The 26,823-nt window shown below is 38.3% G+C and overlaps 2 protein-coding genes across 3 annotated transcripts in view; both read left to right on the top strand.

Annotated features, from left to right (window-relative positions):
* CIP2A (cellular inhibitor of PP2A) overlaps positions 1-26,823 on the top strand; it is a 561,728-nt gene that overhangs the window by 355,604 nt on the left and 179,301 nt on the right. The window lies entirely within an intron of this gene.
* IFT57 (intraflagellar transport 57) overlaps positions 1-26,823 on the top strand; it is a 73,490-nt gene that overhangs the window by 20,233 nt on the left and 26,434 nt on the right. For both annotated transcript variants that reach the window (XM_084874043.1, XM_084874042.1), the window contains exon 6: positions 16,969-17,091. In XM_084874043.1, the coding sequence (XP_084730169.1) occupies positions 16,969-17,091 (123 nt within the window). The remainder of the gene's footprint in view (positions 1-16,968; positions 17,092-26,823) is intronic.

The following is a 26,823-nucleotide window of genomic DNA, read 5'->3' on the forward strand; positions in this document are numbered from 1 at the left end:
ACCCCCCACTGGTCTGATCACCCACAATTTCTGTCCCATCCTGGCCTGATCACCCACAACTTCCCTCTCCTCTTGGCCTCTAATTGCCTCTACCTCGGCCCTGCCACCATGGCTTTGTCCAGAAGAATGTCTGGAAGGTCTCCTGGAAGGTCTCCCAGTCTAATTAGCATATTACCCTTTTATTAGTATAGATAGAGGCCTGGTGCATGGGTGGGGGCCAGATAGTTTGCCCTGAAGGGTGTCCCGGATCAGATTGGGGGTTCCCTTGGGGCATGGGGCAGCCTGGGTGAGGGCCTGTGGTGGTTTGCAGGCCGGCCATGCCCCCATGGGGGGAGGGTCCCCTCTGGGGGGGCATGGCCAGGCTGGGTGAGGGGCTGAGGGCTGTTATCAAGCTGGCTACCCTCCCCCCAGTGGGGACTCTTACTCCATGGGGATATGGCCAGCCTGGGTAAGGGGCTGAGGGCCCCCTTGAGCAGAGGGCAGGGTGGGCAGGAAGCTTGGCTTCCTCCATTGTCGGGGGAAACCCAAACCTCCTGCTCACTCCAACTCCATGGCCGCCACCATTTTTGTTGAGGTAATTTGCATACTCACTCCTGATTGCCTGGTGGGTGTAGCGGAGAGAAGATCAATTTGCGTGTTTCTCTTTTATTAGTGTAGTTGATGTATGTGTGTGTTCTGCCCAACTTGAGATATAACATAGTATAAGGATATAACTAACTTGCATGAGCCTGTGAGTTGACTCCAATATTTTTAACACTTACTAGGTATCTGACCTTGTGCAGGTTTTCAAACTGATTATCCCTATCTTTCTCATCTATAAAATGAGGTTTAAAATATTACCTTTTTTATAGGGGTTTTACAGATTAAAAGAAGTACTTCATGTAAAGTATTTATTATGATGTCTGGCACATAGAAAATGCTGAATAAGTGTTGGCAAAAACCAAAATCACATCTTCCCCTCCCCCTCTCTGAAAACAGGGATAGTTATCATTTTTATATTCTCTACGAGAGGCCCGGTGCATGAAATTCGTGCATGGGTGTGTGTGTGTCCCTCAGCCCAGCCTGCACCCTCTCCAATCTGGGACCCCTCGAGGGCTGTCTGACTGCTCGTTTAGGCCCGATCCCAGTAGGACTGCTAGCTCCCAATTGTTCACCTGCCTACCTTCCTGATTGCCCCTAACCACTTCTGCCTGCCAGCCTAATCACCCCCTAAACTACTCCCCTGCCAGCCTGATTGATGCTTAATTGCTCCCCTTCCATCCAATTGCCCCTACCTGCCCTCCCCTGCAGGTGTGGTCCCGCCCAAATGCCCTCCCCTGCAGGCCTGGTCACCCCTAACTGCCTTTCCCTGCAGACCCTGTCCCCCCCAATTGCTCTCCCCTGCTGGCTTGAGTCCCCTCCCCCCAACTACCCTTCCCTGCAGGCCCGGTCACCCCAACTTCCTTCCTCTGCTGGCCTCGTCACCCCTAACTGCCCTCTACTTCAGGCTTGATCGCCCATAATTTCCCTCCCTTACAGGCCTGGTTTCTCTCAACTGCCCTCCACTGCTGGCCTGATTGCCCCCCAACTGCCCTCCCTTGCAGACCTGGCCCCTCCTCTGCCGACCATCTTGTGTCCACATGCGGGCAGCCTTCTTGTGTGTTAGAGTGATAGTCAATTTGTATATTACTCTTTTATTAGATAAGATAGAGGCCTGGTGCATGGGTGGGGATCGGCTGGTTTGCCCTGAAGGGAGTTCCAGAACAGAGTGTGGGTTCCCTTGGGGCATGGGGCAGCCTGGGTGAGGGACCTGTGGTTGTTTGCAGGCTGGCCACAACTCCAGCGACCCAAGCAGAGGCTCTGGTATCTGGGATTTATTTCTTTTAGAATTGATACTTTGTAGTCTTTGAGTGGAGGCTAGGGCAGGCCAGGTGTGCAGAAAGCTTGGCTTCTTCCATTGCCAGGGAAACCCAAGCCTCCTGCTTGCTCAGTGGCTGCAGCCATTTTTGGGGGGATTTATTTATCTTCTGTAATTGAAACTTTGTAGCCTTGAGTGGAGGCTGGGCCAGCTAAAAGTTTGGCTTCCTCCATCACCGGGGAAACACAAGCCTCCTCCCTCCAGCTCTGTGGCTGCCACCATTTTTGGGGGGATTTATTTATCTTCTATAATTGAAACTTTGTAGCCTTGACTGGGGTCCACAGTTGGCCAGGGTGTGCGGGAAGGTTGGCTTCCTCAATTGCCTGGGAGACCCAAGCTGCCTGCTCACTCTGTGGCTGCAGCCATCTTGGTTGGGTTAATTTGCATACTCGCTCCTGATTGGCTGGTTGGTGTGTCCTGTGGGTGTAGCAGGGGTACAGTCAATTTGTATATTATTTTTTTGTTAGATAGGATAGTGTAACACAGAAGATACTGAATAAGTAATTCCTAAATAAATGAATATATTTTTATTACTCGATTCAAAATTATATAAAATAATATGTTAACATTGAAATCTAAACAAATAAACTCCAGTTGTAACAATACATTTGCAGATCACTTCATAGTTTTCAAATTACTTCAAAACACATACTTTTACTGACCTTGTGAGGTAATTGGGTGTTGTTTTCCCCATTTTATAGATACAAAAACTGAAATTTATAACCTTAAGACAATTCATCTTTTAAAAAGCTAATAAATTACAAAAGCTAAGTTTGAACTAATTTTCTTCAAACTCTCAAATCTGTTTTTTTCCCCTTTGCCTCTTAGCAAAAGACAGGGTAGGTATAGTTTGATTTCTGCTTTAAGCAAGGACACAGTGGTTCTTGGTATTCCTGTGTGTGTTGAAGATGATGATGACAAAGTTCTCTTAAACTATGAGGAAGAAAACAAAAGTAGAGATGCAAACACAGTTTTTCTCAAAAAGAACAGTCATTTGTGCTATTCATTATATTGATAATGTAATTGGAGGCCTGTAAAGGCTATCCTGGAATTCCTTCTGGACCAAGTGGTTTTGAGTATTGGGAGCACAGTAATTTAATTTGCCTCTATCACTGATTGCCCCCCAAAGTCACCAGTGGTCCTGATTTCGAATTTTCACCTCAAACTGTATAAGGTAGGGTTTCCCCCTGCCTATATCTTTACAAATTATCAAAGTATTAGATCCTTTGGATAAAGATTATGTAATAAAGATTTATTTATTTATGTATGTATTTTTAGAGAGAGAGGGAAAGAGATAGAAATATTAATTGGCTGCCTCCTGCATGCCCTTTACGATGGATAGAGCCCCGGGCATGTGCTCTGACCTGGAATCGAACTTGTGACTTTTGGTTCATGGATTGAAACTCAAGCGCTGTGCAACACCTGCCAGACTAATGTATAACCTTTTGAATTAAGACTATGTATGGTTGCATTTCACCAGAGGAAGAAGTTTGACCAGGTGTTTGTGAATGGTCAGCCATGAAGTACTAATGAGGCAGAAAACCCTTCATATTTTAAAAAATCTGGCAAGCTTATGATGTTGTCCATAATGCCATCTGCCTGAGACAGCTGTGTCTGACCACAGCTTATGATGTCTCAGGCTGTTCTTTCTCTGAGACAGATCTGCTAGACAGGTTAGTAACATAGAGCTGAGATTTTATGTTTCATGCAGCAGGTGGACTTACAATGCCGAAATGTTATTTTAGGAAAGCTGAATGTGATGAATTCTTCACTAGAACAGGAATGACGTATATTCTCTAGGAAACTGATGTACTAAGTGTATATGTGACTTGTGCCAGCCCAGAGATGTGTGGATTACTGCAATCCCTCTCCACCTGTGGCTATGAAACAATAGATGCTTCTACAGTCATTTTCTATCCCCTCGCCCTGCTTTATTTTTCTACACAGACCCTGGCATTGTATTACTTTCTGATTTGTTTGTTGTCTATTTAAACCACTAGAATGCAAACTCCTCTAGAGTGGCAGCCTTTTTTCACCTGTGCCTGGTGTGTAGAAAGTGCTCAGTATTGAAAAATGTTGAATGAATACATATATGCATGATGGTATTTTATATTTAAAATTTTACAGGCAAGATTTATTTTGATCTTCATGGAGAAAAGAACTTCTCAACACTAATTGCTTCTCCCATGCACCATGTAGGATAATGCAGGGGAAATCTAGTTATATTCCTTTTATTAAAATCTAGAACCTGAAAAGTATGTCCTTATGTATCATGATAATTCCAGAAAATGGGTATGCACAAGCATTTTCCTGAGATTTGTGGTAAATGGAGTAAGAGAGAATGTAATGAAAAAGACATATGTTATACATTGTAGCATCTGGAATTGGACACAGACAGAGTTTGGAGTGCATGACATGTACTGTAAAAGGAAGCGGGAAGAAAGCAGAGTTGGGCCAAGGGAGCAGTGTAATTGATTCAGGTCTGACATAGCCTTGGCCAGTGTTATGAGGAGCACTGGAGAAAGTGTTGTATGCTTGGCTCAGTGGCTGGAGGCAGGCTGCCCAGGGGAGGACATATCTCCAGATAAGGTGTCTCTCTGCAGGTAGGGCAGAGCCTGAGGAGCTGATAGCGGGAAGCTCTTTACTGGCCACCTTTCCTACAGCTGAGCAACAATTTCTTCTTTGAAAAGTGACCTGGTGATCCATCTTCCTGACTTCTGAAACATATTTGAAGCCTGTAACTGCTAATGTGAAGAATTTGTAAAGAGACAGTGTGTGGCCATTGACTAAACTTTGAAATGTCTTCCTAATTGGATCTGGACACAGCAGTAGTGTTTCATGAACATTAAAACTGTGCTAAGAAAATAGTTCCTCCTATGGAAGTGAATGCTTACAGTGATTAAATTGGTTTGTTTTGAAAGCAGGTGGTTTTCAGAACATTTATTTATTTTAAAAGTTAAAAAGCATACAGGATGGGGCAAAAGTAAGTTTACAGTTGTCCTTATGGAAAAATAATACAATAATCAATAAATAATAACCTAAGAATAAACTGTGTTTTTTGTTCTCACAATTGTAAACCTACTTTTGCCCCACCCTATGTATTTAAAACCATTCTTATTCGGTGGTTTTCCCCTCTAATTTTCTTATCCCAATTATGGCTTTGCCAAATATAATTATCAAGAAGATAACTCCTACAATTTCGTGAGGGATTGTTTTATCTTCCAAAATTTCATTTTCAGGTTAGTTATTTTAATTTTGATATAGCTTTTCTTAGAAGGAAAAAATATTATGGATGGATATTAGGCTTTAAGACTAGCCCAAAAAGTTTTATATTCGCTCTTTTCCTCTTATTCCTGGATGTTTTTAGCCAAAGCCTCCCTCATCGATCATTGGGAGGACACTGGCTTGGTATTGAAGCTCTGACAGTTGGCCGGGGCCTGTGATGGTTAGGGGTGCAGTAGAATGTTCAGAGACTTGAAAGGTGGCAGGGAAAGGAGGCTCTGGTGTTAGGGCGTGTCCTGGTCATTTCTGTTTCTAACTTGAGTATGTGTACTGGAAAATGCCTGCATGTTTGGCAACGATGATGCAATTATGAGTGGTCTTTGTAGCTCCCCTCCATTCTGAAGCTCAATAGAATCACAGCAACAGTGTTCTGGCAGCTTCACACAGATGTGTCATTCTCCTCCCCCAGTGAAGGATCGGAGGAAAGCTGCACACTCTGAATTCTATTTTTAAATGCCCATCACTTCATTTCAAAACATTTTTTTAAACATGCCATAGATACCATTCTTCCTTGAGATGCTAAGTTTGAGGTTTTAGAAACCAACTCCTGAGTTAGACAGCATAAAACCAACTATCTGAAAAGGTTTAAGCACAATTGGTTTTTAATTACTTAGCAAAAAATGCATTGTACTGAGAATGAGAGAATATTTAGCTTAAAAAGCAAAGCTGTAAGGAAGTGAAAATCTAGGCTTAGAATAAAAAGTGTCATCATAGCAAGTCTACAACATTATAATAAAAAAGAGGAAGAAAATGGATCTACTTTGCTTAATTTATTAAATACTTTACATTTTTTTCATTTTACATATTATTTACAATTCTCGTCAAAATGTCCTTTCTGAGTAATATAGGGGAAAAATACTGTTCTACAAATAACTGGCCCCCATAAGTTAGCACTGGTTCGGGTTCCTGTTTGAGGAAAATGTTTTTTTTTAAAGCAGTTGAATGTTAGTCCTAGTGTGAGAAATCTATTATTTCCCAGGGGAAACAATGAAAACATGACATGTTTAAGTGTGATGGAACACAGTATGACTGAGTAGGTGCTTTTATTTCTATGGTAACTAACCTGCACCAACACATCAATTGTACATCTGGAAGTGAATAGGAAATGTAGGTTAGAGGGGAAAAAACCTGTACTCACTGCTCAGGAGGAGGCTCAAACAGCAGCTCTTGCTGGGTGTAAAAGAGAGTTTTTCTTGATCTTTGGTGTAATTTTTAAACCTACACTTGAAATAAGAAAGGTCCTTATTTTCATCCTGGTTTTATTGCAAGTCTATCCATAAGTAGGGCAAGGACTTTTCAAGGTTCGTTCCAAAATGTGTCCATAACTTCAAAGTTTGTAGATCCTTTGGCTGAAATAGTAGTCACAGATGAAATCCTGACTGCATGACTCTAGCCACATGACTAGAGAAATTAACCTCTCTATGATTCTGATTTCTTATCTATAAAATGGGGACAGGATTCTTCCAAGGGTAGTTGTGAGATTACCATAATAACTTGTGGACAGCACCTACGATGGGGCTGGCATAGGTTTTGCCCTTGATGCATTTCTTCTTTTGTGTAACTTTCTCCTTTCCTGGAGATTGGGATTAGTCACTGACATTCTTATTGCTATAGAAGAATAAAAAGAGCTCCATTCTCTCAATACTAACCAGTTTCTAGATTGACATGAGTATTTTTGTGTTAGAAACTTACATAAGATGTAAATTTAACAAGAAGTTTGATTTTGATGTAAATTGGGAAGCCCTGGTGATATCATGATTTTATTTTCATTATCTGTGACATGGATTATTATTGAAGGCCCACTAGACTAAATTTGCTGTCACATAAGGTCTCCCCTATAGAAATAAATAAGGGGAATTTGAAGACAAGTGATGTAATGATTTTCCCCAGCAATTATTTGAGAGTGTCATTTTATAAATAGACTAGAGGCCCAGTGCATAAAATTCATGCATGGGGATGTGTGTTCCTCAGCCCAGCCTGCACCCTCTCTAATCTGGGACCCCTCCGACTGCCTGTTTAGGCCTGTTCCTGGTAGGATCATGACTAAATGGGCAATTGGACATCCGTCTCACAATCCAGGACTACTGGCTCCCAACTGCCTGCCTGCCTTCCTGATTTCCCTTAACTGCCTCTGGCTGCCAGGCTGATCACCCTCTAACCACTCCCTTGCCAGCCTGATTGATGCCTAACTGCTCCCCTTCTACCGTGATTGCACCTAACTGCCCTCCCTTCAGGCCTGGGTCCCCTCCAGCTACCCTTCCTTACAGACCTGGTCCTTCCCTAATGCCTGCCCCTGCTAGCCATCTTGTGGTGGCCATCTTGTGTCCACATGGAGGCAGCCATCTTGTGTGTTAGAGTGACAGTCAATTTACATATTACTCTTTTATTAAATAGGATAGAGGCCTGGTGCATGGGAGGAAGCCTGTTGGTTTGCCCTGAAGGATGTCCAGGTTCAGGTGGGGGTTCCCTGGGGGCGTGGGGCATGGGATGTCCTAGGCGATGGGCCTATGGTGGTTTGCAGGCTGTCCATGCCCCCCTGCGACCCAAGCGGAGGTCCTAGTATCTGGGATTTATTTATCTTCTATAATTGAAACTTTGTAGCCTTGACTAGAGGCCAGGGCTGGGCAGGAAGTTTGGCTTCCTCCATCTCCATCGCTGGGGGCAACCCAAGCCTCCTGCTCTCTCCTGCTTTGTGTCTGCCACCATTTTTGTTGGGATTTATTTATCTTCTATAATTGAAACTTTTAGCCTTGAGCGGAGGCCAGGGCCGGCCAGAGTGGGTGGGAAGGTTGGCTTCCTTCATTGCCAGGGAAACCCAAGCTGCCTGCGCACTTAGTGGCTACAGCTATCTTGGTTGGGTTAATTTGCATACTCGCTCCTGATTGGTGGGCGTTACTTATAGGTGTAGGTGGGCGTTACTTATAGGTGTAGTCAATTTTCATGTTTCTCTTTTATTAGTGTAAATTGGTTATATTTTCCAAATCAGCACTGATAGCAAATATTAATTATGTAGCACACTTTATCTGGGCCCTAGAGTATGTGGTTGTTTTTGGTTTTTTTTTTTAAGTCCTCTATAATCCTTTAATCTTTAAACCCACATACACCCATCAGCACTCACCTCTACCTGTGTTAGTGCTTTGAATGTGTGACTGATGATTCATTTTCATCCAGGAGTTGTAGCCACTATGACCTATGGATGCTACCTTTGAAATATTTTTCATATCCATCCCTTCAGCTGTCTTTCAAAGTCAGGTACTCTTTCTTCCTCTCTGAATTATGTAACAGTAGTGTCCTAAATGGTCTTTAGTCTTTATCCTTCAGTCCTACACTCCCACCCCACCCCTTTTTGAAAACATATTTTACCATACTCCTTTGTCTTACCAAAATGTGACTTTTGCCAGGGCATTCTGACTTCAGTAACTTCTGATTGTTTACAATGCTTACAGGTTAATTTATATAAATTATAAAACAATAAATTTGGTGTCTGGCTTTCAAGATCCTTTGCAATTGAATAACTGTTCACATAGCCAACCTTATTTTTTCCCCCCACTGGAATAATTGTATTACAGGTAAACAGATTCTCTCATAGGTTTCCAAACACCTCATAACATAGCTGTTCCCATCTATCCCATCCTATCCTTTCACTTTTGTCTCTTACATAAAACTAGAGGCCCGGTGCACAATATTTGTGCACTGGGAGGATGGGGTAGTGTCCCTCATTCCAGCTTGCACCCTCTCCAATCTGGGACCCTTCAGGGGATGTCCAACTGCCAGTTTAGTCCTAATCCCAGGGATTGGACCTAATCTGGCAGTAGGACATCCCTCTCACAATCTGGGACTGCTAGCTCCCAACCACTTGCCTGCCTACCTGCCTGATTGCCCCTAACTGCTTTTGCCTGATAGCCTGATCACCCCAAATACTCCCCTGTGAGCCTGATCGATGCCTAACTGCTCCCCTGCAGACCCGATAACCCCCAACTGCCCTCCCCTGCAGGCCCAATAGCCCCAACTGCCCTCCTCTTCTGGTCTAATTGCCTCTAACTGCCACCCCGCCCCCGTTGGCCTAGTCACTCCCAACTGCCCTCCCCTGCAGGCCTGGTCCTCCCCAACTGCCCTCCTCTGCTGGCCTGATTGCCCACAAATGCCCTCCCCTGCCCGCCATTTTATGGTGGCCATCTTGTGACCACATGGGGGTGGCTACTTTGTGACCACATGGGGGTGGCCATCTTGTGACCACATGGGGGTAGCCATCTTGTGCGAGGGCATGGTGGGGTTAATTTGCATATTACATCTTTATTATATAGGATGTCCTGACATCATCTCTGTTCTTGACTCATACTAGTAAATGTTCAGGTTTAGCTCAAATTCTGCCTCTTACATAACATCTTACTTTATCACCCCGATTTCATTTAATTCTATGACCCATAAATCTTCATAAGACATCACTAGAATGTTTTTTATGAGAATTTTTATCATTTTATTTCCTGTGCTTAGACTAGAACAGTACTTGGATTATAGTAGGGACTAAACAAAGATCTCTTGCATAAAAAAAAAAAAAGCATTGCATCTTTCTTATGAGTCTGTCTCTCTTCTGGCTTAGAGGACAATGTTCACATTCCTGGACCTTGCTTCTTAGGTTTTTCACATGGTATTCAACTTTTTTGCTCTGCAGTATTTACCTTGCTAAGCCCCTAGTCTCTCTCCTCATAGTGATCTTCACAAGCCATGTTTATACCTATTTTGGCTTATAGTGCATTCTTGATTATAAACACTTGGCTTGTCTCTTTTCTATCTATCGTTCTATACATCTTTGTGAGGTTATACTGAAACCTCATATTGCCATTATAATACACTTCTGTCTCTTAGATACCTATAGCATTTACCACCTGTGCCCTCTAATTTTGGAAGTTAATCAAACTTATAATTTTACCTGCTCTTATTGAAAAAAAGCACAAAGGAAAATGTAAAAATTTCCACAAATCTTAGCATCCAGATATGAACATTATATTCCTTTATGCATAATTGCTCTGAGGTTATGTAAGATGCTATTATTTGGTGAATCTGATGAAGGATATATGGGAATTTTTTGTTCTATTAGTGTAATTTTTTTCTAAGTCTGAAAAAACATTATACACAGAAATAGATTAATGAAATAGTGCAGAGTTCATAAAATAATCCAAATATACAGTGATATTAATACATGAAACAATTCAAATCATTGTGGAAAACTGAACTATTCCATTAAATGGTTATAGGATAACTATCAGTTCCAGGAACAAACGGTCCTGATCCCGTACCTGATACTTAATCTCTCCTGTCTGTATTACACAGTCTAGATCAGTGTTTCCCAAACTTCTCTCATGATGAGAATCACCTGGTGGAGTTGTTAAACTACAGATTCCTGAATCCCAACTAAGAAGTGCTAAACTAGAATTTTTGGGAACATATAGGTAAAACTGTATACTTAACTTAGTGCTCTGTCTTAGTGCTTCATCTACCTTAACCCACACATCAATCCTTCCAATGAGGATGATACTAGTATCATCCCCATTTTACACACAAGAACCCTGAGATTTATAAAGGTTAAGTAACTTAACCAATAGCAAATAAGCGATGGAAGTGGGATTTGAGCAGGGATGGAACCCATCCTTCTACCATTTATACCATCCTGTGGTGATTCTCAGTTCAACTTCATTCCCTCTTTCTTGAGTTTTGGGACTACATATTTAATCTTGACAGTTAGTTGACTTTCATGTCCTTTCAGAAGGTATATTGAGCTCTTCAAAGGTATTTGGTCATTAGCATATCCACGAAGTTGTCATTTCAAAGAAAACAAATTTTATAGAATTAAGGCTATAAATAATTAAAGTTATTTTGCATAATCTACAACACCAAAATGATGTTTATAGAAGGTTCTCCATACATACTTCTTAGGGTAGTTTATTTTGGTTTTATTTTGAGAATAGTAAAAATTCAAAGATGATTTCACCTTACCACTGAGTGTCCATTAAAGTAGCTAAAGTAGTAACAAAGGTAGGTGTTTGATAAGTTAATATTGGAAGTTAAATTCTCATTCAAAAGTAATTTCAGATTTCTTTTTGAAAAATTAAATTGATTTTGTTTGAATTTTGGGAGGTTTCTTTTTTATTTATAGGAGCATAATTTATTCAAATCTTAGTTCACATTATAAGTCAGGATAAGTTTTTTTTATAGCCTTAAAATTGAACTTAAAAGACCTTTATGAACTTAATATATTCACAGACAGAAGCTATCATCTATTACTTTTGATAGATAATAGCCAGGGTTTAACTTAGTTATTCAGAACAAATGTGAAAATACTTTTTGTATGGTATGAAACATTTTTCTTCATAGTAATGTTATTAAATCATAAAAAACCTAATTTGGAAAGATAATAGTGAATCACACTCATGAGTTATGCTGCTTTAATCATGAAGAATAATTAACTGTAGGGATGTGAAAGGAGTTCACTCTCCGCCTTAACTATGATTTGCTAAAATCATGGGATTTTGCGGGAACACTGTTCTTTATTGAAAGAACTGTGGTTTATCTCTATATCTAGATTTTCTAGATTGTCTTTTATTGATAGATGCTAGAGAAAGAGGGACACTAGATACCCTTAGGATAAATCCTGTTTAAGTTATGGTAATATCATATATTCTATATTTACTTCTTAGCTTCTTTGCCACCTATCCTATCTTTAACAAAGCATAAAATTAGGAAGAATGGAAAAAAAAAGAAAGCCTCTGAGCAACCAAAATAAGTCTATATAACCACTTTCATTTTTAAAAATTTCTATGAAGAATCCCAACTTGCTCAAGCTCTTACTTTCCACCCTCTCCTTCTGTATTCTTTCTTTACCTAAATTCTAACAATCCTGGATATTTGGTTTCCAAACTCACAGCTGTTTTGGAGAAGGAAGAGCTATTTCCAGACAATCAAGGAAATATCCAAAGGTGATCCTTTGGCATCTTGATAACATGAGAAGCTATTGGAATGCTTTAAAAATACATAAGAATGCAAAACGTTGTGGGTGTCTGTTATCATTTAGCCTAGGATCAGTCATATCCAGTATCCAATCTGACAGTGGTACCTCATCCTCCTAAAAGATAGGGATGGGCTTGGTAATTAAAGATTCAAGCATCTCCATTTTCTCTTGCTTCATTACTAGTTTAGTGCTGGGATCTTCTGGCCCTCCCTTCATCTCCCATTTTCACCGGGAAGTCTGTAAATTCTGTTTCTGTCCTGGCCCTTGTGATCTAGGTTCTACTGCCCCCGCCCCCCACCCCGAACTTGTGATTTCTCTGTAACTTTCGACTTGGGATCTTCATTTACAAGGAAATGTCTTCTCGAGGATGGATGAGTCTTAAGCTTCACGCTTTGGTTCGCCCATGCAGCTATATACATTGAGTGGCCAGCTTATTATCATCTGGCCACTCAGAGTATATCCTATATTAATCTGGCCACTCAGTGTATATCCTATATTATTTAATAAAAGGCTAATATGCAAATTGTCCCATCACCAGGAGTTCGACCAGCAGGTAGGCCGACCAATCGCCTATGTCCCTTCCCCCTGGTCAGGCTGGCTGGACCCCACCCATGCATGAATTCATACCCCGGGCCTGATATATATACTGATTATTATGCGTTCAGAAATCATAATAATCTGGCCACTTAATGTATATTCCCTTTACTAGCAGGTTATTTCTCAATCAGTGGTCAAGGAAAGTGTTGTAGGGTATTCATAATTAGACAAGTTTGGGAAATATTTTCATTTATATATGCATACACACAGAGAGAACATAGTATTTCTTTAGATGTTTAATCATCCCACTAATATTACCTGGGAAAAGAGATTACTTTAGTGGAAAGGATTCTGAGCAGGCCAGTAAGACTGCATGCTTGATTCTGGAACATGCCCCACTATTGCAGTCCAAGGTTGTTATGGGATGGTTTACACTCTTGTCTTTAATTTTTCCTTTGGCAGTATTAGAATCAGTTCTCATCAGTTTCTTTTTCTTAGGACCAATTTTTACCCCCATTAACTAGCCTCAGACTCTTCCTAATAGGCTGTAAACTCTATGCAGGCCTGAATTAAATCCTTTTATCTTTCCACACTGAGCACAGTGCCTGGATTCTCACCTTCCATGTTATGGGAGCTTAACAAATGGCTTATTGGTAAATTAATTAATTATAAATGAGACTTCTGTATAGCCTGTGTACTATTGAGCTTCTAATTGTTTCTTCAGCAGCATTAACTGGAAAACGCAATTTCCCCAGAGCTATTCTTTATCTTAGTTAATGTTATTGCAGAGAGGGGCTGTGTCATGATGATATAAAATTTTGATTAAATGGAAACAGCAGTTTATTTCTCTTTTACTAATAGCTTCACATAAAATACCATTTGTTAAATGGAGAAACAATTGGAAAGGAAAGGTTTTCCCAAAGTATGTATTATAACCAAGGCATGGTATATAGCTTTAAAATGATTTATACTTTGTGTATAGGGCTTGCTCAGTTAATGTATCCACTTATCAGGCACTAGGAAATTTTGAGTGAGGAATGTGGTTATGAAATAGATGTGTAATATGGAAGTATTATAGAAAGAGGCTGTATAGTTTGAATCAGTTAATGCTGCTCCGTCAAGCTTAATGTTCTCTTTTTGACTTCCTCACTTAGTAACTGGGCTATTTCCCCCAGTGTGTTAACTGGGAGTGAAGAAAACAGCTACATCAAAACATTTTAGAACATTGGGAATAGGAGATAGCAAATCATTGCTTAAGGGACCAGATAATAAGCTAAAAATGGTAAATACAACTTACTAAAGGGCCCCTTATAAAAACAAAGAACTTATACACATGAATATCTTAATGGATAGTTTGATCTCCATGTACCATACTCTTAGATTATGAGTCAGATTCGTACAGGGCCACTGCTAACCATTTGCATTTGTGAAAATTAGGGAAATGTGCCCTTCCTTGAGTAAAATTTTTGAGTATGTTATGCAATCTTGAACAATTCTATGTTCAACCTGAAGAAAGTGAGAATGTGGATGGGTACTCTCTTCTGGCCTAGTTTGGGAGTTCTGGACTCCACTTTCCTGTAAGGAATGATAGAAGGAGAGGTGTGAAGGAGGGCAGGGGGTTGGAAGCATTGGCTCAGGGATTTAATCAGTAATAATCAACTTCAAATCACCCAAAGAGTGGTTCCATAAATCAAACCTATTTTTTTTTTAAGACCTGCAATCAATTTTTAGAGAACAAGGGATAAGGGGAGAGAGAAACATCAATGTGAGAGCAGAACATACCCTAGATGGGCTGCTTCCTGCACACCCTTTATTGGTGATCAAGCCTAAAACCTGGGCATGTGCCCAGACTGGGAATTGAACCAAAAACCTTTCAGTGCATGGGTCAACTAGCCAGGGCTATTAAAACTTATTTTTAAATCAGTGCCTAGCACATCTACATTCTGTTAAGAATCATACAAAGGGTATGCCCCTTTGGCTTAGCCTGGCTCTGTTGGATTGAGACATGGGGGTTCATAATCCTGGCAGGAGCGAACCACACACCTACACCAAATGTCAGGCTCCATTCCACTAGCAGTACATAAATCCTCCCATCCCCATCCCCACCCCCACCGCCATAAATCTACCCCGTTTGCCATAGAAAATGAGCCAGTGAAAATTCAGCTTCCTAGAGGTGGGAACAAGTAATGGGATGTGTCATTAGGTTGCAATTACCTCGCTCCTCAGAGTATATGCATGCTCAAGGGTGTCAATGTGGAGTTAAATGACTAAGACCTTTCAACATGGATCTACGTTTCAACTGGGAGACCCAGCATCTCATCTTCTGCCATCACATATATTCTCAAATAACTTCACACATGTCTACTTAGTGAACACTGTCGCCCCTTTCCAGCTGTGGTGCTCTTATGCTACCCTGGATTCAATTTATATATAGGTACACATAGCATTCTGTTAAGTAATCAAAATAATACAATGTTTCTATATTTAAAGGAGCACTGAAATGTTTACAGTAGAATGTTGAACATTTTTTATTTAGAGTTTCTACGCTCTTTTCTTAAATTAATCTTTTATTTTTTATTCTTCTGGTTGTTAGTAGAATAACAATAAATTCAGACCACATATTGTAAAATGTAAAAGCATATATTAGTTATCCATCTTTTCATTGTGTGGTTACACTATATAGCTCCCTGAATTTCTGAACTAAAAGTAATATATGCACCTTTGAAGGCTCTGAGTCTATTTAGAACCTGCTAATCTGAGCTAGGAGTTAGAAGAGAGAGGCTTTCTTCTGTCAGCAGTACCCTGGAGACTCAATTGGGAATGAGTTCAAAGCCCCTGAAGACCTCAGGCTCCCACTAAAATATAAATTCCAATATAAGGTTATTCTTGTACTTAGTTTTAGACTAGATTAGAAAGATTAGTCTAATGAGCTTTCATTTGAGAAGTGTGTTAGTAACATAAATTGACATTGGGAATGTAATTTCACCATGAGGTTGTTGATATAGTATATATAGTCTTTTATTTTTAAATTTTGTATTATGGTATATTTCAAACAAACACCAAATTAGAGAGAATATGATAATGAACTCCTATGCAACATTACCCAGTTTCAATGGTTAACTTTTTGTCAATTGTGCTTCCTTTAAAGCATCCCCTCCTTTATTTGCCCTGTAAATTTAAAGTTAAATTTCAGACATATTGTCAATTTACCTGGAATATTTCAACTTTTATGTCTAGTTTATAAGGCCTTTTTCAAAACTACCACCATGACATACATTATCATATCTATAAAATTAGTAATTTCTTAATATTGTCTAATACTCTTCCACATTCAGATTTCCCTGATTGTCTCAACAATGTCCATTTACAGATTGCTTGTTCAAATTAAAATCTAAGTAAGTTTTATATTTGGCTGCTTATGTCTATTGGATTTCTTTTCTTTTATATTAATAAGTTTTCATGTTTTTCCTTACATTTTTTTTTAAATTTATTGAGGGAGCTTAAATGGAAAACTTGCCACTAAAACTAATCCATTAGGCTTTCTCTTGAAATCATTAATTTATACATTTTTTACTTTTTCAGATTTCTACACACTAGGTGCTGAAATTTGAAGGGCTGAGAAAATGGGGAGGAGGAAGAGAAATATTTTCTTTTTTATTAAAAAACAGGCATGAATTGATTTTCTTACTTAGCAGAAATATGGCCCCACCCTGTTAAGTCAAATAGGTCTATATTAAATGACATTTGTAAGCTACATTATAGTTTGACCTAATCAGAATATTACTTTAATTCTGAATCCAAAGTCTATAAATGATAAACTCTTTGCCTCTAGGATCTTATCTTTCTTGACTTTCAGATTTGGTGTTATATTGTCAATAAAACAATGTTTTCTTACCAAACGTGTTTGTATCTCCTCTACTGTTATCAACTAGCATACCTTCATGGCTTGTCCACTTGAAATTATTCCCCATTGAGTTCACTCTGATATCTCAAAAACACTGTCCTTTGTAAAAATAATTGAATCATATATTAGCATATTTTAAAAAAACATTTAATTTGCTATTCTACCAAGTTGGTGCATTGCTTTCTTTGAACATGGACTAGGGCAGAAAAGAATTTCTTCTTGTCACTGTCATTTTAACACTACTATGCTTGATATAAATTGTGTAGTCCTGCTAAAATGCCTCAAAATTTTACCACTTCTTTTTATAAACTCTCAAATCTTGTGATATCTTTCTTTTCTTAGGATTTGAACGAGTCTGCCAAACAAGAAGATATTTTAGAATCTACAACAGATGCTGCAGAATGGAGTCTAGAAGTGGAACGTGTACTACCACAACTGAAAGTCACGATTAGGACTGACAATAAGGTATAGAAGAGAGAACACATTTTGTTCAAATAGAATTTCATAAGGCAATTTCAGGATCAGGTGTACTCCATGATAACAGAGATTTAAGAAGGGTGTTAGGGTTCAGTTTCCAGTGTGTTGTCTTACTAAAGATTTAATAAATTGTTATTGAATGAATAAAAAATAATGTAGTAAGTCCTTAAAATGATTTGGAAAACATCATATTTCCCCAGGATTGAAAGTTATTTTCTCAATGTATTTTGATATATGTGTTTTGTTTTGTTTTTTGCAATCCTATTTTATTTATGTGAACAGTGAATGAAATTGAAATTCCATGACTATATACCAACTGAATAGAGTTAGAAAATGATTAAGAAGTTTGTTGAAAGACAAAATAGAAGGCATCCTCGAAGCTGCCTTACATTTTCTGTTAACTACATGTAATTATATGTTAAATACTAAAATAATCAAAAATCATATGCAATACTAGTAAGATGTAGGAATTAAGCCAGATGAACTGGCTCATTTAATGAAATTTCTGCTTCCTTTTTACATTTTACAAGTAAGAACTCCAGAGCAAGCTAATAGCTGACTAGACAGTACAGTAATCTTTACAAAAGGGGCTAGAGAGATATCTAGGTAAAGAAATGAAAGGATGTTCATCCTTAGAGGCTGGAGATGAGTCCTAGCATTATGCAGCAAGATTCTAGGGAAGGGTATCATTCTGAAAATGAGGTTTTGTGTCTGTCCCCAAAGTAGAAACCTACAAAGATTGCAGTTTGCAGGGTGCCCTAGAAGCTAATTCATTCTTAGACTGACTGGGTTTGGGCTTGTAGAACTATATCCTAGAGAAAGTAATAAGTAGACTGGACTAATAGGGAAGACTTAGAATAGGATAAGGATGTATAGCAGAGGTATAACTAGACTGTGAAAAGCTGTGGAACAAACTTTATTTAAAAAAAGTAGACAAGTCTTACAGTCTGTTTGACGTAAATTTATTCAGTCATTTGGAGGACAGCTATTATTTAACTGCATTGGGGGTGAATTAATTTTTTTTACTATCTCTTACCTATAAATACGCATCAATAAGAATTCCTTCACTGATTAGATCTCTGCTGAAAGTTATAATGTGCAAAAAATGTATTTTTTCCCTAAAAATCCAATTTTTGATTCTCTCATTTTGTCAGGACAAAAGTCTCTTCATAAAATTAAAAACTTCTGTTACTGTGAATCTAGTTAGATTGACATGTTAAAATAATTGTGTGGTTGGGAACTCTCAAGTACACCTTAATTCCACAAGGAACAAGTTTAATTTGTTTACTTTCAAGCAAAGTAAACTCTTAAAACCAAACATCTCATTTAGAACCTAATAGGTTTTTTAAGTAAACACTGTTATTGATTTCTACATAATAGAAGTAACTGAATAAAGAAAGAGTGTAAGTGTAATTGCCAGCGTGCACATTTTTACAAAACTAAGTGTAGATCAGATTCTGTTACAAACCAATATATACTATAGTAATCAAAATCATGGATTATTAGCGAATCAATGTTCTGCTTTGGGGAAGAATTAACCAGTTGAAAGTTGGACTTTTAGTCTTATGCCACATGTTATCAGCCTTAATCTTATGAGCACATGTGGTGCCAAATTAATTATATAATCAGAGTTTATAGGCAACATTCCAAAATGTCAGATAAAGTTTTGAGTATTTTTTAGTATTTTTTAGAATATCTTATATCACTTTTAATTTTTGTAGTAGAACATACTGATCTAAAGTCATATAGTATTGCTTTTTCAGAATTCTCTAGAATCATTTAATCTTTGTGTCCAGTATTTCACAAACTTATTTTTGATAACTATTTCAGATGTAGTAAATGGGAAATACAGTTTTAGGGTCAATTCTTTATTCAGCTTCTTTAAGAAAAATAAAATTACACATTGAATTGAGAAAATAAGTTACTACTGAAGAGAGAAATATTTTTTATGTCTCAGAAATAAAAATAATCTGTTTACATATGAGGTTTCTCACAGAGTCATTACCCTCATTCTTCAGAGATTGACCCCAGCATCATGGTATATCCCATTCTTCCTCAACTCTTCACCCTACCCAAACCAAACTCTCTCCTTTATATTGGCCAAAACACTACTTTTCACTCAAAACAGGTTGTTATGGGACATTCAGAAATTTCAATTTTGTGTTTGAGGGAAAAAGAAATTATTTTCAGATCAATATGTTTTACTAATCACTGTTATATTATTTTTGAAGTAACAGGTATGTCAGAGATAAATAGTAAAGGGCCTTTATTATTTAAATCTATTATACATTTCTTTTAAATGACCCCATGCTAGTAGTAAATAAGTCCCATAATTATTTGGCACTAAAATTGCTTTTTTCCCCTCTCAAGTCAGTTTATTCTTTATATGTTTCCTAGCAGAGAATTGCAGAAAAGCAAATATCCTTTTCTGTGGAGTGTGTGTGTGTGTGTGTGTGTGTGTGTGTGTATGTGCGCGCACGCACGTTGCATATTATACTATATATGATTTGATGAGATCCTATGATATACCAATATTTTATTTTGTATATTCTCCATGAGGTTGCAGTAAGGTTTTTATTGGTGGGCCAAATTGTCCCTGTTTCTGGCACCAACTTGTTACTTTGAGAAAGATATTTTAGAATCTACAACAGATGCTGCAGAATGGAGTCTAGAAGTGGAACGTGTACTACCACAACTGAAAGTCACGATTAGGACTGACAATAAGGTATAGAAGAGAGAACACATTTTCAGTTCTCAAAGAATATAAACAAATTTTAATATTAGCTTAAACAAATTGCAATTAGGAAAATAAATATCCTGCCAAAAATACAAATAGTATGTTCTGAAATGGAGATAAAAGATTTTTGTCATATGCTAGCTTGAATGAACTATATTAGTAGTTCCTTTTTTAGAGTTGCTTATAGGGAATACTCCTGGTGATTACTTCTAGAGTAATTATACACTCAGGGACCAACTCAGATCTGCCCCAAGTAGGAATAATGTGGCTAAAGCTACAGTAAGAAGTTTTCATGAGAGTCAATAAATTTAGCCAAATCGTACTCATTCCACTCTAGTTAGTACCTCAGTTATCACCAAGTGAGTAAGGCTCAAGAATTAATGCCTCAGAAGGACAGTCTGAGGACAAATAGAGTAGATATTGGTACCACCTAATAAAAATCATCTATAATAATTGTTGCTATACTGTGACCTTGTATCATGTACTTTTGTTCTTTCCTTCCTTATTTTTTTATTGTTTATTTCTCTTACCCTTTTTTACTTTTTTTTACTTTTTTTTTTTTTCATCTTTTGTATTGTTCTTTGCTAAACCAAATAGTGATCACAAGTGTTACATAACTATTCTGGTGAAATTTGAAACTAAGAGCAAACATCTGTGATTATTATCAGATTTAAATTTGTAACTAGTCAAGAATTATTTTAATCTCTGAGTCTTTTTAAATACATTTTTGTGCTCAGATATCATGGTTAGGTTCCTAGTCAGGGCACATGCCTGAGTTACAGACTCAATTCCCAGTAGGGGGTATGCAGGAAGCAGCTAATCAATGAATTAATAGTAACATTAATTCATTGATGTTACTATTAGCCTCTCCTTCCCTTTTCCTCTTTCTGAAATCAATAAAACATCTTAAAATTATTTTAAAATATACTTTTTGTTTTTAATTATAAAAATAACTAGAGGCCTGTTGCATGAAATTTGTGCATGGGAGTGTGTGTCCCTCAGCCCAACCTGCACCCTCTCCAATCTGGGACCCCCTCGAGGGATATCTGACTGCATGTTTAGGCCTGATCCCACTGAGATTGAGCCTAAACAGGCAATAAGACATCCCTCTTACAATCCAGGACTGCTGGCTCTCAACCACTCACCTGCCTGCCTGCCTGATTGCCCCTAATTGCTTCTGCCTGTGAGCCAGATCACTCCCTAACCACTCCCCTGCCAGCCTGATTGACAACGAACTGCTCCCCTGCCTGCCCGATAGTCCCTAACTCCCCTCTTCTGCTGGCCTGGTCCCCTTTAACTGCCCTCTTCTGCTGGCCTGGTCCCCTCTAACTGCCCTCCCTTGCCAGTCTGGTTGCCCTGAACAGCCCTCCCCTGCAAGCCTGGTCACCCCCAACTACCCTCTCCTGCAGGCCTGGTGCCCCCCAACTGCCCTCCCCTGCAGGCCTGGTGCCCCCCAACTGCTCTCCCCTGCAGGCCTGGTCCCTCCCAACTGCCCTCCCCTGCAGGCTTTGTCCCTCTCAACTGCCCTCCCCTGCCAGCCTGGTCACCCCTAACTGCTCTCCTCTGCTGGCCTGATCGATGCCTAACTGTTCCCCTGCCAGCCCTATTGCCCCTAACAGCTCTCCCCTGCCAGCCTTGTCGTCTCCAGCCATCCTCCCCTGCAGGCCTGGTCTCTCCCAACTTCCCTCCCCTGCATGCCTGGTTGCCCACAACTGCCCTCCCCTGCACGTCTTGTCCCCCTCCCAAATGCCCTGCCCTGCTGGCCTGATCACTAACAATTGCCCTCCTCTGCCAGCCATCTTGAGGTAGCCATCTTATGTTCACAAGGGGGTAGCCATTTTTGTGTTAGAGTGATGGTCAATTTGTATATTACCTTTTTATTATATAGGATATAAAAGCATTATTTCAAAGGAAGAGGGGCCAGTTAGTATGCTGTGAATTAGAAGGTAGCAATCGCACATTTAATCCAACTATCAATTTCTAATTTATTCAGCCAAAGTTTTAGAAACTTAGTGGAAATGTGGTAGCCATAAAGACCCAGAAACAAAGTAGCATATCTCACACACCTTCTCTTAGCACCCAGCATTTATATTTATACCACTTACTAGTTGTGTGACCCAGGGCAAGATATGATACCTCTCTGTTCTCCTTTCCCCATCTATAAAATGGGACAAACTATATTACTTACCTTACAGAATTGTTGTGAATTACCAATAGCAATGTCTGACAAATAGTTAATACCTAATAAGTGTTAATTATTTTTATGTTACAATATTATTGCGATAATATTGCTTTCTGTCATTGCCCTCTTATATTCAGTGCCTATATCAGTATTCAGAAAGAACTCACAAAATTTCTTCCTGAAATTTTGCTTCCATCCCTTAAGGGAATATTTATAAATATCAGCCTTTATTCTTTCATGTAGATATAATCAGATTCATTTTAATATCACTTTGGTCAATCTTCCTAGTTATTTCTAGGACTAAGGGTACATATAAGGCGAGGATAATAATAGTAATAACTGACATTTACTGAGTGGTCACTGTGTGCCAAGTACTTTTCTTAGCACTTCACATACATTAATTCATTTGATCCTTTCCACTGCCCTTTGAGATGCAGATACCTTCTACTACAGATAAACTGAAACACAGAGAAGTAATTTGCTTTTGGTACTTGAACCTACAACCCAGGCCCTTCCCTATTTGGTTAGTAACAATATAGCATACTGGTTAAAAGCACAAATTCTGAGTTCAGTTTGCTTTAGTACAAATTCTGGCTCTAATTCTTAACTGTTGCACTCAACTACTCTGTGCCTCAGTTTCCTAACCTATAAAGTGGAGTTCATTATAAAACCTACCTCAAAGAGTTATTAAAAGGATGAAAGGAATTAACATATCTGAAGGACTTAGAATAATGCCAGAAGACTTTAAAAATATTTTAACCACTATTTCTGTGTGCTTTTATCTATATAGTTGAAATTATACCTCATTTTTGTGACATGATGTAACATCATTGGCATTTCTACACATCCTTAAAAATTAAAAACCATAGTTTTAAATGCCGTCTGTAGTGCTGAAAGGTTACTATTAATTTCCAGCTGAGTACCAGGTGGCAGAGATGGGTTGGTCAACCTCAGCAGGTTGGCGTCAGAACAGGAAGTCCAGGGTCTGGGAATGGGAATGACAGGGTAGAGTCATGGTTAGACTATGGGCAAGCATAAGGACCATAAGATCAAGAACACATACCAAAAGCAAGAAATGGAATCTACCGATGTGTCTTTTTAGAGAAACAAGTGGTTGTTGAAGGTAGAAGTCCATTTGAAAAACAAAACATGAGAGCAGGAAGCAGAAATGAAAATTAAAATAAAATTAGATTTAGAAATCTCATGTTACTACTCATCGCTGCAAGAATTTACAGTCAGATCTGCCTGTAGGTTGTAGCTGCTGTTACCTTTTCAACCATGTGAAATACTCTTCTCCAGGGTATTTTATGACAGTTATTGAAGGGTAATATTTTCCTGCATGATTGAAATATTCTTAACTCTATAATAGTATTATTTTTTTTTAACTCTTAAATGAATCATTGACAGTTGCGAAGTTGAATTATAATACTAGTTGAAACTGAGCTGTCAAAGAATTCTACATGTCCTCTATTTCTGGGGCAATAGAAAATGTGGAGATATATAAAATAACTTTTTGTATTTGATTAATTTTGAATAACTAAGTATTTAATGCTGTTTCTTGAGGAAAATTATTCTATCTCCTTGAGTTTTCTTTTTACTATGAGAAGAGCCTTTATATGACTGGAAATAAACAGAGACCACCTAAATGAGAGCAAGCAAAAGCTGTTTATTCAGAACTTGCTATAGCAAGGGGGCCAGCCACATTCACTTGCATTTGGCAGAGACTCAAAGGCAGACAGAGACTCAAAGGCAGGCAGAAAACTTAGAGGGCAGGGGAGGGGGTGGGGAGGAGGGAAGATGAAGCTTTAGATATGTTCAGAAAGCTGGAAATTTGGAAGCAGGCTATCTAGAGGCCGGGCCTCCCATGTGATTGGTTAGGGGAGGGTATTTGGCTTTGTCTAATTGGTTTTACACTGGAAGTGGGGGTAGGGGAAAGCTGGCAGCTATTAAGTTTTGACCATTTTGGACTGACTGCTATAGACTTTGGCTTCCAGGATTAGTTGCTGCAGAATTCTGTTTTGAATAATGGTCTGGCTGTTGTGTGTTATCCATTTGTATACAGTCATGTGCATCATAAAGATGTTTTAGTAAATGATGAACTTCATATAAGATGGTGATTCCATAAAATTATAATGGAGCTAAAATGTTCATGATGGATTACTTGCTTACAATAAAATATATGATGAAAAGAAAATAACAAAGCAAATCACCATGGACATATTTCTGAAAAGAGTGACACCTCCTTAAAGAAGAGCCTCGGGTATGTCTTTCAGGAGGTTTTCAAGAAAAGCACTGTTATAAGAGATGATAGCTCCATGTGTGTTACTGCCCCTGAAGACCTTACAGTGGGATAAGATGGGAAGGGAGAGGGGCACTGATACTGATGGTCCTGACCTTGTGTGGAGGCCTAGGCTAATGTGTGTGCTTGTGTTTTAGTTTTTAACAAAAAAGTTTAAAAAGTAAAAAAAAGAAAAAAAATTATAGAATAAGAATTTTTATTTAAAAATTTTGTATAGCTATACTGTGTGTTTCTGTTTTAAGCTGTATTATTTCAAGAGTTGGAAAGTTAAAAATTTTAAAAGTTTATAAAGTAAAAAGTTATAGTAAACTAAGGTTAATTTATTACAAAGAAAAAATATTGTTTTTTATCTTTATTGTTCAAAATATTACAGATGTCTCCTTTGTGTTTTTCCCATTGCCCCCCTCCAGCCCACACCTGCCCCTCCCAGGTCTTTACCATATTATTTCTGTAGTGTAGCCTAACTGTACAGTATTTATAAAATTTGCTGTAAAACAGTATATTATGCTACATCAGCAGCAGCCTCTTACGTCTTGCTCTTGATTTAATCTTGTGTTGTCTTGTAAATTTAGTGTAACCTAAGCTTACAGTATTCATAAAGTCTATAGTCGTGTATGGTAATGTCCTAGGCCAATGGTCGGCAAATTGTGGCTTTCTTTCTCCCCTTGAGTGTGGCTCTTCCACAAAATACCATGGCCTGGGCGAGTCTATTTTGAAGAAGTGGCGTTAGAAGAAGTTTAAGTTTAAAAAATTTGGCTCTCAAAAGAAATTTCAATCGTTGTACTGTTGATATTTGGCTCTGTTGACTAATGAGTTTGCCTACCACTGTCCTAGGCCTTCTCACTCACCACTCACTCCAGTCCTGCAAACTCCATTTATAAAATACCCTGAAGAGATATATAATTTTTTAATTTTTTTACTGTACCTTTTAAATGTTTAGATATATAAATACCATTGTGTTACATTGCCTACAGTATTCAGTACAGTAGTATTGTAATATGCTGTGTAGGCTTACAGCGTAGGAGCAATAGGACTCTACTGGATAGCCTAGGCATGTAGTAGGCTATACCATCTAGACTTGTGTAAGTGTACTCGGTGATGTTCATACAATGATGAAATCCCCTAACAACACATTTCTCAGAATGTATCTCTGGCATTAAGCACGTCAAGACTATATATTCAGTCTCAACTTCATGCATTGAACTAAGGGAAAGTGACTGCTTAAAATAATCAATCTTATTAGTCTTTATCAGGAGAATGAATTATTTTCAAGTCCAGGATTTTTATTATAATACAAACTACGTAAACATTAATATACAGTATATTTCTCTTCCCCAGAAATAAAAGCAGAAAGTGTGAAATCATTTTCAACTAAACCTTACATAGGTTTCTTTCTTCAATTATACAGTATTTAGTCTTAAAGATTGTATAATGATTTAATATTAGGTATTTAATGCAATGAACAAATGTTCTATCATGCTTTAATGCCCTCTGGATATTGTAATTAAAATTTTGATTAATGACTTAGATTTTTTAGAAATTATAGTCAAATGTTTCCTGCTTTGTTGTTTTAAAAGGCAGTTGGCTAGGTACCTCCTTCATTTCACCAAAAAGTTTCTAGTCATTATGTAAATCTTTAGCTATATTACAGGGGATTTAAATCGAGATTTTTTTTAAGGCTTTGGAAGTACCAAAGCATGTGTTTCTAATTATTTCAAGCCTTTGATTCACCAAACAGCTTTTTTTTTTTTTTTTTTTTTTTTTTTTTTTTTTTTTTACATTCTTACCTGTTCTTCAGTGTCTGACTTTTTCAGGGTGCAGTTGTAAAAAGAACCTTAAACTTTAAATTTCAACTCTAAGCAATTGGATTTTGTTTTAATATAAATAAACTGTACAGGTAGTGCCTCGGGTGATTCACAGCAAGAAACCTTTTGGGAAGAGTAATTGTGCTAAGGAAAAAATCATTGCAATAGCCTTGAGCCTTTGGGCTCTCTAGTCACATTGAGAGCTAAAACCTAGGAGGGAGGAGCGAGGCCTTCTTTAATCAGCAGATGGAATTCCATTTGAATGAACCTGGAGGGACCACAGAATTGCTGTATTAGATCTAAGTCTCTTCAAATTAGAAGCCAAATCCTGCAGAAATGTACAATGGCAGGCTTTCTCTTTTTACTATTGTAGACAAATCTGTATCTGGAAGAAATAGAAGATATTTTTCTTATTCCAAAACACTGAAGAGAGTAACTTGCTTTGACCTTCTCCCATTACTGCGTTTGGATGCAGTGTAAGAAGAGTGATAATAAAATTCAGCTTTCTTAATATTTCTGACCTGAAATGATTTATAAATTGTTACAGTTTGAGCATAAAGAGTATTTCTTAAGATTTATGCTCTGGTTTTTGAGTAGGCTCTATTGATAGGATTCTTGTATCCATGAGCAAAAGATATATTGTGTGGGCTAGGATATAGGAATACATTTCATATATATATATATATATATATATATA

Source organism: Pipistrellus hanaki (assembly GCF_964339955.1).
Source record: "Pipistrellus hanaki genome assembly, chromosome: 2".
Taxonomy (NCBI): Eukaryota; Metazoa; Chordata; class Mammalia; order Chiroptera; family Vespertilionidae; genus Pipistrellus; species Pipistrellus hanaki.